General features: G+C 56.5%; 5 protein-coding genes across 5 annotated transcripts; 4 read left to right on the forward strand and 1 right to left on the reverse strand.

The window, feature by feature from the left end:
- Positions 1-456: 456 nt before the first annotated feature.
- On the forward strand, positions 457-2573 carry ISF_00907 (Transcription factor; the record flags this gene model as incomplete). The annotated part of the gene is made up of 6 exons (XM_018844514.1): positions 457-500; positions 569-593; positions 651-736; positions 799-2112; positions 2169-2253; positions 2322-2573. The coding sequence occupies 6 exons, from the start codon at positions 457-459 to the stop codon at positions 2571-2573; spliced, it is 1806 nt and encodes a 601-aa protein (XP_018708964.1).
- A 4-nt stretch (positions 2574-2577) lies between these two features.
- Positions 2578-2784, forward strand: ISF_00908 (hypothetical protein; the record flags this gene model as incomplete). Its single annotated transcript, XM_018844515.1, has 1 exon — positions 2578-2784. One exon carries the CDS (start codon positions 2578-2580, stop codon positions 2782-2784), a length of 207 nt encoding a protein of 68 aa, XP_018708965.1.
- Positions 2785-2971: 187 nt separating this feature from the next.
- On the forward strand, positions 2972-3505 carry ISF_00909 (hypothetical protein; the record flags this gene model as incomplete). The annotated part of the gene is made up of 2 exons (XM_018844516.1): positions 2972-3180; positions 3256-3505. The coding sequence occupies 2 exons, from the start codon at positions 2972-2974 to the stop codon at positions 3503-3505; spliced, it is 459 nt and encodes a 152-aa protein (XP_018708966.1).
- A 2265-nt stretch (positions 3506-5770) lies between these two features.
- On the forward strand, positions 5771-9344 carry ISF_00910 (F-box domain protein; the record flags this gene model as incomplete). Its single annotated transcript, XM_018844517.1, has 2 exons — positions 5771-5928; positions 5993-9344. The coding sequence occupies 2 exons, from the start codon at positions 5771-5773 to the stop codon at positions 9342-9344; spliced, it is 3510 nt and encodes a 1169-aa protein (XP_018708967.1).
- Positions 9345-10037: 693 nt separating this feature from the next.
- ISF_00911 (hypothetical protein) lies at positions 10038-11582 on the reverse strand (the record flags this gene model as incomplete). The annotated part of the gene is made up of 1 exon (XM_018844518.1): positions 10038-11582. The coding sequence occupies one exon, from the start codon at positions 11580-11582 to the stop codon at positions 10038-10040; it is 1545 nt and encodes a 514-aa protein (XP_018708968.1).
- Positions 11583-14375: the final 2793 nt, after the last annotated feature.

The following is a 14375-nucleotide window of genomic DNA, read 5'->3' on the forward strand; positions in this document are numbered from 1 at the left end:
AATTGCATAGTTAGCGAGTACCTGGGCAGTGAGTGGCCATTACGTCTGGCCTCTTGCAACAGAGGGGAATAGGTACATATTGAATCGGCTTCTCTCCCCCCGAAATAATCTCTAAATTTATTCGTGATTTTGATACTCTACAAAAAAACGTCCTTGAAGCTGAGCACATTTGTGTCGCAACCAGCCCGTTCCCCAAGAGCGCTACTACCGGCAACTACTACCGCACTGAGAACCCCGCCTCCCCGAGGAGGCTGACGCGCTGAAGAACGAGGCGCTCAGAGGACCCAGTTCAGCCGCCCCGGTCCGGAGGAGCTTTAACCTCGACCTGCGTCGTCATTCTTCACGAAATATCATCAAATCCCGAACATATTGACGTTGGGCCTGCGGGCCACAGGTTTTGATTCAAAGTCCAGATAAAGCTATCGCATTTGAAGGTCAATTTGCCACGCACCCGGAATGGAGGAATCACAGACTCCCATGGGGGAGTCGATTCGCACCTCGTGAGTCCCATCGAAACCTCCGTTTGTTGGTTTCCCAGACATGCCACTGACACGGTACTCGACAATAGCTGCGAAAGATGTCGCCGACGCAAGGTTGTCTAATTCGCACCTTTTGTGATTAAGTTACTCCAACTAATTACCCCTTGATAGATCAAGTGTGATCGCAAACGACCTTGCTCGCGTTGTGTCAAGGCCGGCAAGGAATGCATCCTGCAAGGCACTGGTGAAAAGCAACGGTAAATTTCCGAGGCCTCAGTTATTCACCTCTCGACCCACGCCTGACCAACACCCATCATAGTCCGGTCTCGAAAAGCTACGTCACCGCGCTCGAGGGCCAGATTGCGGCTCTTGAGCACGTTATCCGTCGGCTCGCCCAAGCCGACAGCACGGAACGCGATGAGATTCTCGCCCAGCTCCCTGCCCTGTCCGTTCCGGCTCCGGATGGCGCTCAAGCACCGGAAAAGACGGAGACGCCGTCTGATCCCAGCGTCGTCGCCGCGCGCCTCCGCTCCGGCCAGCTGCGCCGCTTGCACCCTAGTCAGGGCGCGCAATTCTTTGGCGGCACCAGCTTCCTGCAGATGCACCTGTCCAGAGAATCGTCCGTCCCGGACAGCACCGCCGCGCTTCTCGAAACTTCAACGGCGAATGATTCACTCCAGGACTTGACTATTGACCCCACCGCCATACCTCCCATCCCTAGCTCTTCAGCAGGTCTAGCATCGGAATCGGATGAGTCGCCGCCTCACAATAGCGCTTTCCAATATGCCCCGCACGATGAAATGTCGCAGAAGCTCATGGCAACCTTCTTCAAAGAACAATACCAATACAGCATGATCGTGTATAGGGAATACTTCCTTCGCGACTACGATGTTGGATCCGGCAAGTACTACTCGGACGTCCTCCTGTATGCCATCTGCGCGCTCGGTGCGTTGCAGTACGACGACACGCTTAACGTCTCGGAAGTCTTCGCCGGACAAGCCCAGGCGCTACTCTACGGCTCCCTCGACAACCCGGACCTCACGCTCCTGCAGGCGCTGGTGCTGCTGGGCTACCGGGAGATCGCCGTCGGGCGGACGTCGAAGGGGTGGCTGTTCTGCGGCATGGCGTTCCGCCTCGCGCACGAGATGGGTCTGCACCTGGATCCGAGTAACTGGGACGGCTTCACGGGCTTCCACCGCGACCGCGAGATCCTGCGCCGCGTGTACTGGGCCGTGTTCACCGCCGATAAGCAGCTTAGCCTCTACTTTGGCCGCCCGCCGGCCCTGTACCCGAACGAGTCGGACGTCCGCAACACAATACGCCTGCAGTACCCGCCGGACTGGCAGGGGCTGCTGGAAACGTACCTATGCGAGAAGGTGTCGGCGACGGAGTTTGAGGACGGGGTCGCGCTGGTCGGCTCGTTCATCTACCGGGCGGAGCTGTCCAAGATTATTCACGTCATGATTACGGACCTGTTCGAGAACCGCCGCGGTGACTCGGACCCGGCCGTTGTGGCAGCAAAGTCTCGCCAGATCCACGTGTCCCTCACCAAGTGGCTTTCCAGCTTGCCGGGCACTGTGCACTGGAACCAATGGACGGTAGGCAAGGTGCCGCCCTCGGTACTCCATCTGCAGTAAGTACTGGCTTTCCCCGGAGCAGAGGCCGAGTGTTTGACTGACCGCATATTAGCATGGTGTTTCACACCGTCATGATCATCCTTCACAGGCCACCCTCCAACATGTTTGACAAGCCTGGTATCGCCGAGAGCGAAGACGTGGAAATCTGCTACGAGTCGCTGCAAGCCATCCAACGGTTGATGAGGAGCTTCTCGCGCTTCTATAGGTACCGGTCGCTGCCGTTGGACTTTGTGCAGACGCTGGCGACGGCGACGGGCATCGTGCTGATGCGGCGATACCTGCTGAAGGCGTCGTGGACGGACCCGGAGGTCGAACGGTCCGTGTCGCTGCTCCTAGATGCGATGAACGACATCCAAAATACGTGGCCGCCGGTGCGGGAGATTCGCGACGCGCTGGTGCAGGCGCAGCAGAGCCAGCAGACAGTGCTGCCGCCCGACGTGCCCTTTGCAGGCAGTGACCTGATGACGGGCCTGCACCTGGACGCGGGCGGCGCCATGGGCGACTTCCTGCTGACGTTTGACGCCGGAAAGGGTGGTGGTGGAGGTGGCAGCGTGGGCGACGAAGACATTGACACACTCATCACGGACGAGTTTTTGAGCGCGCAACTGCAGACTACGGAACCGATTCTGCAGCCGTTTGACTTTAATCACCCCCCTGGGATGAGTTGAGGATCGAGGAAAGGGCCCATGAGCTTGGGTATTAGGCCCTGATCGTGACTGTTTTGCCAAACAACATTAACTGTTGAACCATTCGGGCCCGCTTCAATCACTTCTCCTTCGCGCTGATCAAACAGAAGATATTCATTCACGCCTCTCGCGCCTTGCCCCAACAATAACAATCACGAACACCGCAATCATGGCATCAGTCCATCCCCTTCACGATGATCAGCTCAAGCTCGACGGCAACGGTCATGTTACCATCCGTCCCGGCGTCAGATTCCTGTGGCCGGAGTCGATCGGCGGCGTCAGCATCCCAGAGCCCAGCCAGGCAAAGAACAGCCCCAACAACCTCGCATCCCTCACCGCGTTTCATCTTATCTACGCCGTCCATCGAGCCGGGCACAAGTATGGGCCGCTCATTAACGATCACGCTAGCTAGAGACCGCGTCGACTTTTGGAGCCAAACACCCGTACCAACAGCCGCGGCATCTTCAGTGTTTCCCTTGGGCAGACGCGCCCTCGCCAGGCCGAAGGCGTCCTTCACCAGCTCTTTGGCACCGAGCGTGTCGGCGAGGACAGGTGCACTGACTGCCGCAAGGGCTCCGGCGCGCTCACCGGCTGCTACCAGATTCCGGAGTCGAGCCCGGGCTGCGCCAACTGCACCTACTGTTCCCGGGACAAGGACTGCAGAAGGGGTGATCCCTCGGCGACTCTCAGCCGTAGCTGGTAGCGCCAGCTCAAGAAACAGGCTACGGATGAGGCAGCTCGTCAGCTTTTCTTGTCCCAGGTTCGGGAGCTCGTCCCCGGTTCTGAGCCGGATGTGCGCAACTTGGGCGTGTAATTGTTTTGAGAATTTTGGGGGACTATCACGGAAAGGTACAAGTAGCCGGCTAGCAAACGAGGAGTGAGATGATATGAAAGACTTTTTTTATTCCTTGAAGGAATATGTTTTCATTCTGAACTGACGCCTGTCCAGTATCCCTCAGTCTGGGCACTACAGTTCGCTCTAAACAGCCAGCCTCCGGAGCCAGTAGTAGTCAATCGCAAGCTCTCGACGTTCCTAGGACTGATTTGAATCGATTTGTATAATTTTATCAGAGTTTAACCCCATTGAGTAGGCGGTTGTATTATCAAGTAATCTGTAGCTGGAGCATCAGTACCAGTACGTCAAGGAAAGTTGATGCGGTGGCAAGCTGCATGGCTAGCGGCGTCGCCGATGCTCACTCTATTAGGTACCTACAGTATGCAACGAGGGCAACCGTGACGATGAGCAGGGTTACGATGTTTACCAGGGCTTTTGCTTGGTGAATTCCCAGCAAAATTTCTCGTGAGCGGTGGCTTGCACGGGCTGCTTATTATAGATTTTGTATCAATATCATCCGTGCACCTCGGGGAATGCTAGGCTGCGCTGGGCGCAATTGAGACCTGCAGGGGGCTGCTGGGCTGCTGGGCTGCTGGCCTGGATGGAGCCTGAATCGCTGCATGCAGATATCCGTCGTGTAGATGGATGAGCTCGGCACTTTCATGGGTGGTGGTGGGCATATGTGGGAGATAATCTTGCATGAGACGGGCAAATTGGATGACCCTACGTGTCGGCGCGCTGACGACGACGATGAAGATGATGAATATTGAGCGGCGCCAAGTCTTTGGGCGAGGTGAGAACGCGTAGCGAAGTTGTGAGTGGTGGAAGCATGATTCAGATGATTCAGGTGGCGCGCCATGAGGCTGGCTGCGACGGGGTAAGATAATCGTGCTTCATTACTTGGTAATCTTCATTTATAAGAACATATATTTTTCATCTATGGTAATAAAAGCATTTGGAATATTCATATCGTTATTAAAAGGTATTTTCCCTTAGTTCTACCTCCCATAACGACTCCGTCATTGGATGAATATGAACGTCACAATTCTTCCGTGGGCCATCATGATATTACCCCGCGACGAATCTGTCTCACATTGGCATAGTGAAAGTATGCGAGATGACGAGTCGACGACTGGGACGAGTCTAAGAAGGCCAGGAGCCAGGATGGAGGACATGTCGAGGGACAATCTCGCAATCTTGCTTGAGGACTGGGATAGGCAGTACGACTGCTGCGAGGAGATGGCATGGGCGCTTTGGCAGCCTTTGTTCAAGGACGGAGAGAACTGTTGGTCGGTACCGATATCTCGACTGAGGGAACAAGTACACTGCGTGCCGAGACCTTTTTATGAAGCGATTTCTAATAAATGTACACATGTCAGATAGTTGTTAGCAGAGCGGGACACTCTCAGATTGCCCTAGCCCCCATAATAGAGGCTATTGATTCACCGTGGCGAAGTGGTAATGGCGAGCTCGTGTTGCTGCCCGACGCGGTGATTGCGGGCCGCCCGTTATGGACAGGGTGCAGCATAGTGGCAGGTGAGTAGGTGAGTAGAAGGACCCGACGACATGTGGGAGCGGTGTGGTTGACTTGGGTGACGTTGATAGGGATGACTTCTCCGACAGCGGGCGTTTTCGAGCTGTTAGACGGAATGTTGTTTGCTGACGGGCCTTGTTGCTACGGATGGATGTTGATGAAGAATCCAGCGTTCCAGCGCACCGACCGTTAATTTGTACTGGTACTAGTCGCCCGCCGAAACTCAGAATAGTGCGCCCTGTCCGTCAAAAACGTCACCGCCCAACCCCAGCGGCAAACGGCAATCCCCTACTAATAATAATAAACGGCCCCCTAATAATCACGGTAGCACCGACTGTCCCAGGCGCGCCGCTAACTACTAATTGGCTACCCAGTAATCTTGTACCAAAGGTTAGATACCCTGGCAAGCTGGTAACGCTACTACCAAGCCGCTCGTCAGCCTTCTCACGGCTGGCCTTGCTTCCTTGTTTCCTTGCCTCACTGCCCAAGTTCATCCTCTACAAAAGTCTGCCTGCGAATCTCGGCGTCCTTCTATCCCCCATGTCGCCCAACGTCTAACCGGCCGCGGCCTCTTCCCTCCTCATATGGCCGTAGCCATCATGGATGAACAAGATACATCGACCGCAACATCGCCGCCGTCCACGTCTCCTCCGCCCAAGCCCGAGCCTCGTTCCCCCGCAGCCGTTGCCGCAGCCGTGTGCAGCAAGACCTCGTCGTCGTCGCCCTTTGACAAGCTCCCCGACGAAATCATTGAGCAGTACGCAGCTTCGAACCCGACTACTCATACATCCCCCACTAACGCACCCTTCTTCCTTGTCCAGAATCCTCCGCGTCGCCGACCCCGATAGCTTCGCGTCCCTCCTCGTCCTCAACCGCCAGGCTCGCCGTGTCTCCCAACAGGCCGACCTCTACGCCAGCCAGCTCCAACGATGCGCCTCCTACGCCACCGCGCATGCCGCCTTCGCCAACGTTCATGATGACGACCTGCCGCGCTTCCGTCGGCTCTTTGCGCGAGAGGTCAAGCGCAACCTCTTCAACGCCTATAACCGCCCCTCCGAGACCCTCGTCAAGCTCGTATCCAACTCCAACAGCTCCTCCTCCTGCCCCGGCGGCGAGGGCATGCAGTTCAGCGCCTCCTCCAAAGGCCACCACCTCCTCGCCTACAACTCGGCTCGCATCTACGTCCTCGGCGTCCAGGGCCCCGATCTCCAGGTCAAGCGCGAGCTCAAGATCCAGCGACGGCCCGTCTCCGCTACCATCACCGATGATGCCGCCACCCTAGTCGTCCTGTCGACTGAGATGCAAGTCAACCTCTACGATCTTCAGCAGAAGCCTCCAAAGAGAAAACACGCCATCATCCTCGACAAGAACCCTCGTGCCATTGCCGTCTCCTCGTGCGGCTCCGTCATGGCTGCCGCTTACGAAACCGGAATCGAAGTCTCCTCATTACACCCCAATGCCATGCCCACGGAGCGCCGCGAAGTCAAATGCGATCCTGTCGATAGCCTCGCCTTTTCCTTTGACGGAACGCAGATCCTTGGCACCACGACGCACTCGAAACCTCCCAACACCGTCGTCCTGACTGCCCCATACTATGACCCCAGCACCGTCGCCGACCAGGACAATCTCAGCGCCATGTGGACAACTTCGATTCTTTTCCCCAACACCAGCCATGACTGCAGCCATGCTGTGCTCTTGCAAAATGGAACCAAAGAAGAGGCTTTCTGGGCCTTTACCTACGACCCTAGCTTCGAGACGTTTCGCGCCATTCGCATCGACGACCTCCGTAACGGCACCACCTACTTTACAGGCCCTGTCCCACAACCATCATCGCAACACAAACTACTCCCGAGCACACTACCGGCTGCCGCCTACCATGGCCAACTTGTCGCGGCTGGCTTCCATGGTAGCCAAGTTTGGGTGTATGGCGTGCCTGAGGATTTGGATGCTGTTCCAGAACACCATCCAAGTGTCTCTGATGGTCCCTCTATCCACGCGAGGAGGAGCAGCCAACGTAGCAGTATCTCCCGGCATGACTCCTCTCGTGGACGAGACGAAAATACCAGAGTACCTCAGTGGCAACTTTTGTGCGACAAGCTTCGCAACAACTTTATTGCAGGTCGAAAGGTCGCCGAGCTGACCGCCATCAGCACTGTCAAATGGGTAGAAGGATTTTCCGCTTCATCAGCCAAGGATCGCCTGCTTGTGACCTCGCGAGGGATATCTCCGACCAGGCTAGTTACTGATGAGGAGGACATTGACTTTGTCGATGGCGGTCGGGTGTGTATCCTTGACTTTGAGTACGGACCAAGAAGCGGATCGAAACGTGAGGTTGTCATCGACGTGGGAACAGAGGACGCCGAGGTCTTGCAAGAAGAACAGCGCGACATTGAGACAGAAGTGGCCATTGTGCGCCGCCGCACCGTAGTGCAGAATCGCTCCGGCCGCAATCAGTTGCTTCGTGCCGCCACCACGGCAAACCAGAATCTCCTGCCACCAGTGCCGCGCAGACAATCACCAGAGCATGATGATCCCCTCGTGCCGAGAAAGCTCGGTGTCAACCCTGCCAGCAGAACTGATAGGGAGGAAGAATCCATTGCTTCTGTGGATGAGATGGAGGCCTTGGATGCCCCATATTCACATGCAAGCCCTCGTTCCACGACAACCCTGCGGCGTGCCGCAACTGCCGCTGCGGTGAATCGTCGACTTAACCCACGCACGGCTAACGGTCAGAGAGTCGTCTATCGCCGCGCTGACGGCCGAGGCGAATTACCACACGAGAGCGATGCCGATAACTGGGTTCCTCCGCCCCCTCCCTATCAACCAGATGATCCAGGCACTCTGCCCGCGTTCCTCCGGCGGCCAGCCGTTGCACCGCTACCGTCACCCGTACGACCTTTTACTGCTGTTACGCCAACGCAAACTCAAGCATGGCCGGGGCAATTTTCTCCCCGCGCCCAACAAGCACAAATGGACGGGACCAACGTCCCTTTTCGCCAACGAACTGCAAGCGACGAAACCACGTATAGCAGCAGCAGGCAGCGATTCGAGGAAATCCCACGTCCTATCTCGACGCCCTTAGTCATGCCGGGCGATGCAGAACCCAGAACAGACGATTTGTACGGAGTCTCCCCGTCGGCCTCACCTGCTCTGGAGAGCCAGGCCATGGCGGAGGGGCCACGAGCGGAACCCATCTCGCCAGATATGCGTCACTCTGAAACAGGGACTGCAACGACCACCCCCGCAACCGTCGAATTTTCAGACGCAGTTGAGCATATCCAAGCCCAAGAAGGACAAGCTAACAACTTGATCCTATCGGTTGCCATTCCATCGGGGCAGCTGTCCCCAGTAGGCGACGCGCCATTGCATAATCGGAGGCTTTCAAACGCGCAGACCTGGCCTCGTGTATCCCCGAACCAACCGCAACAAGCGCCGCCACCCATCCCGCACAGCATCGCAACGTACTCGGCACCAGCTACAGAAATGACGATGGCCGAAATAGCATCCGCCTCGCTCCCGCCACCGCCCAGCAGTGACCAGATCAGTCGGCTCAATAAGAGGATAAGCATGGGTGCTCCGCGACGTCTATCGGGTGGACTTCTTAACCAGTGGTCTGCCTCCGGAAGCAGATCCAGCCTGACGGAGCCACCCCCCATCAAACAGCATACTTTCGAGCACGAGCCAACGGCCGACGTACCGCTCGTCAATCCCGACGAAGACCAGCCGCTCATCATAAGCACCCCCGCGGGTGTGAGCGGTGCCTTTGATTCCCCAGGAGAGACGCAGATCTTGGCGCCAGTGCCTCGCCGTCCTCGACAAAGCATCCCTTTCAATCCGGAGCCCGCCCAGCCTGTGCGGGCGCTCTTCCCGGCGCTACCGAGCAACAACGGCGCGACCGAGGCCAAGCAGAAGGCGCGCCACCTGCCCTCCTGGCTGTCCTCGCCACCTTCAGGCTCGACGGCGAGGTCGCCGATGCGCGTCAGCCGGAAGCCCAGCAGGGCGGAGCGGGGAGCGGCGAAGAACATCCTCGACGCGAGGAAGCGTGGGTGGAGGCCCAAGTCGAGGAAGGCAGCGGAGCCGGAGCCGCCGTCTCTCAGCGCGGAAGACTCTGGCTGGACTGACGTCCCGCCGCAGCCTGCCCCAAAGGATCACAAGAAGTGCGTGATCATGTAGATTTTGGGCGGCTGTTGACGGTTTTTGCTCTTTGTTTGTTTTCGATCACGTAGAAGAAGCAAGTTTGTATTTGTGCAGGGTCCGGATCAATCTTTTGCAAAAGCGATTCAAGCGATCTGTTTTTCATCTACTTGGGCTATATTTCCCTGTTTGTTGCATTTACGTTTAGCTTTTTGATACTTGAGCTCTATTTGCTCTTTTGTTGCATTTGCGTTTCTCTTTGACGGAAATCACTACAAGGTTGTCACAAGTCATCATCATACATAGTTTGAGGGTTTGCAGCGAGCGGGTATACATAACAACAGCAAAATGAAGTTGACTTGATGTTTTTTTTCCCATTTTTTTATTTCATATTCATCTATGAAAAAGTCCAAACAAGACCTAAAGATGAAAAATACTGCGGGTCGTATGTAAATGATTTGTGTGTGTGTACATCCCTCAGTCAAAACAGAGGATCAAATCACCAAGGGACAAATTAAGAAAAAGAGTAAAACCAGAAGACTCCGACACCTAGAACAGAACAATAAACTAAAAAATAGGAGATGAGGTAGATGGATACTGTTTTCCCTCTCGTATATGTGTATATGGGAATTCTCAACTTTGTGTGAGAAAGAGGTAAAGAGTTGGGTGGTGTGTAAAAATGTCAATCGCTGTTTGTTTTTGCTTGCCGTTCTTGCATTTCTTTTTTTGTCTTCACAGACGTGGCGTCCTGTCCGGCACGGGCACGTACTTCTTCTCCCCACGATGAATCGCCCCCAGGCCCGCGTCGTCCATCAAGCCCGAGAACATCGTGTCCCGACCCCCTGCCTGCTTCTGCTGCTGCTTCTGCTGCTGCTGCTGCTGCTGCCCCCGCAGCGGCGCCACCACCGCATACTCATCCGAGAACACGTCACTATCCGGCCGGCGCCCCTCCTCCTTCTCGTCATAGTAGCCGTAGCCGTGCATGTCCTGCGGCTCCACGTTGCGCGAGACGACCCGCCGACTGTCACGCAAGTTGTTCAGCGACGGCGCCACCGGGCGGCCGACCTCGCCCGTCTTCGCATATCTCTCATCGCCCTCCTCCTCCTCCTCGTAGTGGCGGCCGTCGTAGTCGTAGCAGGAGCCCGGGGAGGTGAGTCCGTTCCGGCCGGGGTCCGGCGAGGCGAACGGGTTCGGGATGGACAGCCGGTACTGGTCCTCCGGCTGCGGGTCCAGTCGGGGCGGGTGGGTGAGGTTCCGCGGGGCTGAGACCGCGGCGGCGCCCCCCCCGCCACCGCCGGAGGAGCGGTCGCCCTCCCACCGGTTGTTGATGGGCCGCTGGCTGATGGAGGAGGCGGCCGAGGGGCTCTTGAGGATAAAGTCGGTGCGGAAGTTGTCCCGCTCGATGATGGGCTCGGAGATGAGGAAGCCGCGCGCGCGCACGCTGCCCGCGTCGTGGGACGGCGCCGAAGTGCCCGACTTCTCGCGCGACGAGGACGATGCGTCGTCGCGCATGCCCTGCTTCCGGCGGCGGCGGCGTCGCACGCACAGGATTCCGATGACGGCGGCGACGACGAGCACGACGGTGCCGCCCACGGCGCCGCCAATGATGGACGTGGTCTTGGACGTCATGCCCCCGCCCCCTTGCCCTTGCCCTGCTTCGGAGGTGGCGGTGGCGGACTGGGCTACCTGCGTGGAGGAAGTGTGCGCATCCGTCGCCATGGCAGAAGAAGAAGCCGGGCTTGTCGACGTCGTCGTCGTCGTCGCCTTCGCGCTGGTGTTGGGGGCCGTCGAAGTCGCCGAGGCGCTGCTGCTCGTCGCGCTCTTGGAGGCGTCGGCGAGCTCGGCGGGCGACTTGGACTGGTCGGCGCTCCGGAGGCACTCACCGTTGTCGCAGGAGTACCCAAAGGGGCAGCAGCCGTTGGCGCAGACGGGCAGGTCGAAGCTGAAGACGGTGGTGAAGATGACGGCGGTCGGGTGCTCGGCGGGGTCCTGCATGCGCACGTCGCAGGCGATGGGCTTGATGCGGTCGCAGTCGCTGCCGGAGGGGCAGCACAGTGCGGTGGTGTCGGCGGCGAGGCCCTGGCATTTGGTGTCGGCCGGGCAGCAAAAGGGTGCCGGCAGCTTGGAGGGGCAGGCGAGGAGGTCCTTGGGGCAGGTGTAGTTCTCGGGCGAGGAGTTGGAGGCGCGGGGGGTGAAGAGGTCTTGAGGGAGGGCGGTGGTGGTGGTGATGGTGGTGCTCGCGGCTAATAGCGCGAGCACGGCTCGACGTCTGTGCATTATCGTGGATGTGGTTCTGTCGGTCGGTCTAGGCGATGAAGGGGAGAGAGAGGATCAGAGGTTTCCAAGATGTTGGTGGTGGATGACGATGGTCTGTCTGGAGGATCGATCGTTCCCGGGTATCTATCTGGGTGAGGCGGGAGGGGGATCGGTGGATTAGGCGGCAGGTAGGATTATGTTTGTAGATCGTCTGTCTAAATGATGTTTGAATGCCACGGGCCGGCCGCAGTTTCCGAGAACGAGAGAAGGACAGAGAGAGACGGAGAGAGGAAGGATGGGAGTGGCAGTGAATGAGTCGGGAATTGGAGCAATATTCAAAGATTTGCGGGGGCGCGTAAAGAGCAGCAACACAAAGTAACATGTATCGATATGCCGGCGGGAGCAGAAATTAAAAAAGATTTTGCATGTATATGTTTGTGTGTTGCGTGTGTCTGGTTCACAACATGCCTTGTAAGAGGGTAAGACAAAGGAGAAGATGAGCTTGTGATGGGAAGGGGAAAGGATGAAAGATTGCCACCGAGGGAAGAATTATTGCCGAGATGATTGTATGGGATTGGCAGAGGGATTAAGGAAGGGAGACGGAGTCAGGAAAGGGTAGGGAGAGAAGAAAACAGGACAGGTAGATGAGAATGGCCTCAGTGAAACGTGGTATGGCCGGTTTTGGGTGGACGTGGAATACTCGGAAGCGCCCAGATGTCGACGCGGGCCGGACACGAGGTTGGCGGTAGTCTAGCAGACATACAGACAGGCACATAGAAGCAAGGGTCAGTCAGAGAGCAGGAGAGGGAGAGGGAGAGACGAGAGGTCAGCAAGGACTGTCTGCAGCGGAGCTTCGGTACTGGGCCCCATGCTATCATGCCTTGACTAGCGTTTATAAAATTCTCCAGCTAGCAGGAAAGTACGAGAAAAAACATGCATCTGAGTGGCAGTGACAAGGTAGGTAGACTTTTCTCTTGTTGGGCTGGTGAGTGATGCGGCGCAGCACGTTACAACAAGCGCGAGGTATAAGTGAATCAAGAGGCAGAGAGCGGCCTGTTGGAAGAGAGGGGGGGCGTCAGGGTTCCACAGGTCAAATATAGATTCTTGCCAGGGTGATACAGGAGGGGGTTAGTATCGACGATTTAGATGAAGAGAGATGAACAAGAGGGAAAAAGGTAAGCGACTGGGTTTGCCGCCGTGGCGGGTCAGGGGAGAAGGTGAAGGAGGTGAAGATGTCGCAGCTTTGGCCGAGTTGGGAGACCTGGAGGGTTGTGATTGGCTGGAATTAGCTGTTGGGGCGGTGCGGTGCGTCATTGGACGAGCCAGTGGCGGTGCAGTTGAGCCACAGCAGGATTTGAAGATGAGGAACTAGAGGAGCTAGACACGCGCAAAAGAAAAGAATATAAAATATATATAAATAAATATATAAAAAAAGAGAAAATGAAAAAAAAAATTGGCAGGATATTTTTCCGGCATTCCGTTGTTATTTTTATTGGGATGAAGATGGGAGGAGAACCAGACAGACCATCGTCTTGCTCAACCATCTGCAGCAGCCTACCTGCCCTGCTGCTGGGCGCTAAAGCACAGATTACAGGCAGTCAGCCTCAGCCAGCCCTGAAGCAGACCCTGTAATTACACACGGTGGCTCCTGCTGCAGCAGCCCGCTGTAAGGCATCAGCAAGCGCCCGCACAAGACGGGATGACAGCCAGGACTGATTTGCTTGCGGTTGCATGTAGTAACTAGTAGACGCAAAGAAATAATGTAGTAATTGTTATGTGTGTTTGAGGAAAACAGGGCCCAGACAAGACGAACAAGGCGGACGGGAGTAACAAAGGAGGAGCAGGCGGTAAGTGAGATCATATGCTACAGGATGTGATTCCACGAGCGACAAGAAACACGCAAGAAAGAGGGACAAGGAAGAATACAGAGAGAGAGGCCTTGTTCGAGTACCACCAGCGCCCACCGCTCGCTCCCAACCCCGGCTGGATGCCTCACATGCATAGAAGACGACATGTTAGCCTCCGGCCCCCAACGACCTAACACCAGGGTAAAAAGGAGGAGAGTACAAGGTAAAAAAGGACAGGCCCATGGATTGAGTCGCTCAGACCGTGTACACGCCGCCCCGCTGGCTATCCGAAACAAGCATCCCGAGGGCGTGTGGCAAAGAAGAAGAATAAAAGACAAAGAGTTCTCGGAGAGACAAGAGACCGTCCGCCGTCTCTTGTCTCGCATCACGAGACGAGGCCAGCTCAGCGCCTGCTGAACTCACGAAAGTCGGTCAAAAAGAAAGGATGCAAGTCGCACTCGTCGTTTCTGCACAAAGGTCTCGGATGAGCCAGACGCACCCCAACAGAGGGAGAAGAAAAAAAAAAGAAGGACTGGGCATGTCTTGAATTGTGTTCCGAGAACCGGACCCGGCATGCCTCCCTCTTTGTCCTCCCACACCCATGTAAAACGAAACGACGGGAAAAGGGCCATTGCTGCGAAACTGCTCTTTCCGTGCTCTACGACTTCCCCAAAGAGACAAACAACGAACACACACACACACACACACAAAAGCCTCATTCCAGCCACCCTCTTTTTGCCATATGCAGCTGGCAAGCCTGGTGAGAAAGAGCGGATGGAGGGAGGGGGGGGGGCGTGGGCTTGAGGATGCGTTGGCGGGCCGCGATTGGGCATCCACGGCATCAACATCTATCTAGTCCGCATGTTGAGAGTAAAAGGAAGAACTTGCTCCGCTCTCTTCGTACGGTGCGAGGAGGAACCCTCCTTCTGCACGCCCCTCGCCAACTTCCTGTCCTGCCATGTCTTTT

Source organism: Cordyceps fumosorosea (genome assembly GCF_001636725.1).
Source record: "Cordyceps fumosorosea ARSEF 2679 chromosome Unknown scaffold_1, whole genome shotgun sequence".
NCBI lineage: Eukaryota > Fungi > Ascomycota > Sordariomycetes > Hypocreales > Cordycipitaceae > Cordyceps > Cordyceps fumosorosea.